The sequence below is a fragment of the Antrostomus carolinensis genome, unplaced genomic scaffold (assembly GCF_000700745.2).
Source record: "Antrostomus carolinensis isolate BGI_N321 unplaced genomic scaffold, ASM70074v2 scaffold39943, whole genome shotgun sequence".
In the NCBI taxonomy this organism is placed as follows: Eukaryota; Metazoa; Chordata; class Aves; order Caprimulgiformes; family Caprimulgidae; genus Antrostomus; species Antrostomus carolinensis.
Window position 1 is genome coordinate 27,069 of NW_010305245.1, and position 4,947 is coordinate 32,015.

The 4,947-nt window shown below is 42.4% G+C and overlaps 1 protein-coding gene across 1 annotated transcript; it reads right to left on the reverse strand.

Annotated features, from left to right (window-relative positions):
• Positions 1-859: 859 nt before the first annotated feature.
• Positions 860-4,069, reverse strand: FBXO39 (F-box protein 39). The gene is made up of 3 exons (XM_010164729.2): positions 3,008-4,069; positions 1,726-1,902; positions 860-988 (listed from the first exon to the last, which is right to left on the reverse strand). The coding sequence occupies exons 1-3, from the start codon at positions 4,019-4,021 to the stop codon at positions 860-862; spliced, it is 1,320 nt and encodes a 439-aa protein (XP_010163031.1). The 5' UTR covers positions 4,022-4,069.
• Between the last annotated feature and the right edge of the window lie 878 nt (positions 4,070-4,947).

Below are 4,947 nucleotides of genomic sequence, written 5' to 3' on the forward strand. Positions count from 1 at the left end.
CAATGTTGTCCTGGTTCTAGTTGTGCAAGGTAATGAAAACAGACCTGGTACTTAACAGCTATCTGTTCCACAGCCATCTGTGCTCTAGAACACCTGATGAAATCTCCCATGTGGTAATAAAATTCCAGAATAAGAAGAAATGTCCCTTCTTCCATGTTATTTATCTCATGTGCAACCAATGGTATCTTTTGCCATTGAAATGTCTAGAAGCTGTGGAAGCTATAGCAGGAGTCTCCTCTTAAGTCACTTGCTGGAAAGCTGGGCAAGTGGGAGGGGTGACTCTCAGGACCAGCCATGGTAGGTTTTGTTCTTCACATCTGCTGTTAAGAACCAGGCACAAGGTGTATATCAAACTTAACAGGAGGCAGGGACTGGTGATAGACTGGACAGTATATTTGTCTGCATCTGAGTAAAGATCAAGCCGAGGCTGACTCTAGGCTCATCACTTCCTCACCCCATGTCTCAGTTTCCCCATTTGTAAAATGGAAACAACAAAACGGGCTTCATTGGTAAGGTGTTTGAAGCTCTACAAAGAGAAGTGCTGAAAAAAAGAGGAGGACCTTATTTTTACTAGAGATGCTTGTAAGGGTGGAAAAGGGCTCACTGCTTCTTTTGCTTCTGGCGAGGAAAAACAAACCAAGGGCAAGAATAAATGATGCTGGAGACATAGGAGGCTGGTTCCCAGGACCAATGTTTTAATGCATGGAGTGTAGAATTGTCCCTTGCCGCTCTCTTGCTGTAATGGTATCTCCCTTTCAGAGGCACTGCTATCAAGATTCAAATCCCTTACTAATGCCCTCCAAAGGATCTGTTTGTTGCTTGCAGATGTCACTGGGTGTTCTCTCTCTCCCTCTCTCCTCTACACCATTGGGTAGGTGATGACAAAATAATTAAGCTCTGAGTCAATCAGGTATTTGAACTTCCTGTAAATATCGCACAACAGCCGATCTTCCTCACTGGTCTCTTGTCGGGCTGTGTAAATTCTGACCTGTATGCATGAATGACAGTCATGTCTCAAATACGTGGAGCAGGCTCAGCCCATTAAGGCTCATGACAACAAGAAGCCTCCATGACTAATGAGGAATCTAGAGAAGCCAAATTCCTTGACTTCGAGTAAAATCTTGAGTTTTTACTCTGTTTTCACCTAAAAACATCATCTCCTGCTAAAGAATTTTTGGGAAGAGTAAAGTTCCTTTTACCCCCAGAACTGATGCATCTCTGTGATATGCATAGATCTGGGACAATCTCCTGAATTCGGAATCTAGCACACAAAGCAGCATGACAGCATGGCTTACACCAGCTACGTGGTCTTGTCCCCGGTTCAACACAGCATCCCTAAAGAGTGAGGTGTTTTTATATCTTTTTGCAGTTTAGAGGGACTGAACCCACATGCCTGAATGGAAGCATAAATGGAAGCACTAGGCCTGGGAGGTGACTGAAAATCCCTACGTTGAACTAGAGGTGACAGAGGGAACCCCAGTCTATGAAGGACTGTGGAATTGTTGGGGCTTGTTATTAAACTTCTATAGTATTCTGTGTATGGCTAAGTAGGTTGGAAAGCCCCATTCCTGTGAGTGGTTCTCAGGCTCGTTATAATGGTAAAACATAATATAGGGAAAGTAGTTATGTTAACATTTCTGTAAGTGACCTTTCACTGGGCATGGGGCCCTCATCTTTCTCTGGGTATTGGAGACGGAATGGGAGCTTTGAAGCATAAAGTCTTACCTTTATGGTAGTCAAAATGCATTTCCTTTCCGCACGGTTTTGTAGCAGTCTTTCCATAAAGGCGACACTTAGAAATGCCCAGACTTTCAGAAATAACAACTTCTTGCATGATAAGATGAGCTGTAGCAGCTCATCATCCAGCAGCTCATGGCCATTGTTTAATTCAAGCGTTAATTTCTTGAAAAAGAATGAACACTCTTAGTACTACTGAACAGAGCTTGTAAGCACAGTAACTAGAATTCAAGAAACAATTTTAACAACAGAAGTAACTGTCAGCAGATCAATTTTGTACCTTTACATTAGCACAGAATCAGTTTTGTATTATGACAACAGCATATGCCACACTAATCTCCACTCTTAAGACAGGGGGGGTCCCTTGTGCATTACATACCATCCTAAGGGACAGACAACTTCTATTACCATTAGAAGGTGCTGCACCCAGAGCTCATGCTATGATCTTATTTGACATATTGGAAATTATCCAAGATGCGAGACTAGATCCAAAGAAAATTTCTAGAAATCTTTACAGATCTCTGGTGTTTATTGGAAACTCTGCAATGCAACAGAATTTAAAGAAAGCTATCAGCAACCGTCAGGTATAAGGCTGTGTGCTTCCCTCAGGCATGCAAAGACCTGATGCTCATTTACATGGGGTCAGCCGATGCACACCTTTGGTGACACATCCTGATGACAGCAAAATGCTTTGACACGGGCACCAGTTAATTTACATGTGCTGTAAGACATTTGTGAATTGCCAAAATGGAGCAAAACCATCAGTGTAGGCTGATGCAGGTTACAGCTCTGTAAGCAAACAAGGTGCACAAACTATTTTCCTCCTATGCAGATTTCCCTGCAAAATGATGGGGTTCAGAAGAATCTGAAAGGATAAGAAAGTTATCAGTCACTAAACGTGAAGGTGTCTAATCAGAATAAGCCTAAAGTTTTCTTACAAAAATGTTTTCCTGTCTGAAAGGTTCTTTTTTGCTCACAGATGACGTTACAACCACCAATATTTTGGGTTTTAGCTTTTTGTGAAGGTAACCTGACATCAGCCTGACAGCAGAGATTAGCATAATGGGGATTGTAACTGGACAAGGACAATTACCTGAACTAGACTACAGGTGGAACACTGAACAGCTCACTTAAGAAAATTACCCTCTGAACATAAAACTGAAGCAGTCAGAAATTCCTACTGAAATTCTGCTGTTATGCAGGAGACCTATATGATTACTTTGCTTAGCTTTGTGATACCACAGTAAGCTATCATTATCGTTTCTCTTACCTGCAGAACATGCCAGTAGGCTGGGAGAAGGTTGGTGAGGGTAGGTCTCATTATCCAGTCTGGGTCACTGAAATAGCAGCTTCGGAGACTGATGCTCCTGACTGGGATCTCCACTAGCAGGATCCTGGCTAGGTGATCATGCTTCATAACTCTTTCAAAGAAGAAGTTCACATTCAGTTTTGGAGCTCTCTTGGCTAAGTTTGCCCATGACATTCCCCAGACCACTTGCCCATGAGGGTCATGGATATGACATTTGATATTCAAAGCGCACAGGGAATGAGCGCTGTGCTCCTGCAGGATGTCCAGCAGTTCATTAGAGATGCAGTTATAATTGAAAGTCAGGATGACCAGGCTGTGGAACTTGGACATAGTTTGGTGGAACAAAGTGCTGCTGTAGACAGGAAGTTGGAGACTGAAGAAATCCTCAATATTGATTTCAGATATAAAGCTTTTATTTGTCAAGCAGCTCAGAGAACTCAGAAGCTCACAGCCTTCTTCCAAGGTTACTCTTGCTCCTTTTAAATTGAGATAATCAAGCTGTTTGCTCATTCTTTTCAGGAAGGTAGCTAAGTTCTTGATAAACTGAGCCCTGACCACATTTTTCCAGATCGAGCGGTCTAATTCCAGGTAGTTGATGCTGAAGGATACTAGGCGGCTGTTACACTTACCCAGGTGTGAAAGAAGACCTTTCATAGTCACTTGAAATTTTTGGGTAAAGGCTGTATTGTAAGGATTTGATAAATTGATCTCAAGGTGCTCCAAATACTTGCCAAATTTCTTGACGTACCACAGTGCACTTTGAAACTCCAATGTGCGTGTCCTTGATGGTCGGCCATAGAATGTGATGGTTCTGCTTCTCCAGAGGGATCCTGAGTACATGGCCCAACTCCATTTTTTACAGACCAAGGCAGCCCGAGATCTGTCCCTGTCATCTAACCAATGGAAGACATGCCTCAGACAGACATCAGGTAGATGAGCCCAGGAGCTCTGCTCAGGTTCACTGTTGTCTTCCATTGAGGAGACAATTTTTCACTTCTTTTATGGGTGTTGAGCCAAACCTAGATGAAGAAAGCTGTGGGTAGATTTCTTGCCATTCCCAAAACAACAGACTTCCAGGCAAATGGATGAAAGTTTGCTTCTTCACATTCAAAAACAACAATCCTTTCTTTGCCTCTGTACTGAAGCTGTCAGGGTCAAACAAGCTTTTGGGTCTAAACTGTAATCTAACCTAAATCAAAAGAGAAAAAAAAAAAAAAACAACCAAGCAAACAATGAGTGAAGAACAATTGCAGTACCAGCACAGGAAACATATTTTTAACTTTTTGGCCTTCAGTCTAGCTAAACAGTTAAATGGTATCAACCGCTGATAGAGTAGCCACAGCCTCTAGAAACCTTTGGTTTAGCATCAGCTGTAGTTGATAATGGTTTGTGGCTTGATGCCTAGTGTCTAAAAGTATCCAGTGCTTTGGGCTGTACACAATTGAACACTACTGTTGACACCAATCTAGTGTAAACTACTCATCTTTCTAGGGTACTGTTCCATGCCAATCATCTGAGGTAGTACCCTGCCACGGATTAAGGTGCAATCCCTGTTGAGAGCAATAAGCAATATAAGCTGTTCCATCACTCAGTTTAAGCAGGATGTTCAGTCATTATGCTCCAGTGGGCACGGAGAAGGCTAGCAAGTCAGAAGACCAACTGGGTAGTGGTATATGGAAACACATAAGTAAAAAAACACAATGCAAAAAGTTACCAATTCCACTCTTAAGGCTGGACTGTGTAAGTATTTGGCTCCCTGTGCACTTTTCCTGCTCTCATAGTCTCCCTCCAGAGTTCAAGATTTGTTTTCTCTTCCCTCAGCAAAGTTCAGCCATTGCCATGGAGCAAAGAGGTAACGTTTGTGATGTCATGACAACTGAATTTATGCAAGGGCAAACAGT

Coding starts and splice junctions, on each gene's coding strand:
- FBXO39 (XM_010164729.2), bottom strand. CDS start 4,021: ATGGAAGACAACAGTGAACCTGAGCAGAGCTCCTGGGCTCATCTACCT. Junction 1,903..3,007: donor CCTACTGGCATGTTCTGCAG/GTAAGAGAAACG, acceptor TTCTTTTTCAAG/AAATTAACGCTTGAATTAAA. Junction 989..1,725: donor GCATTTTGACTACCATAAAG/GTAAGACTTTAT, acceptor TCATGCATACAG/GTCAGAATTTACACAGCCCG.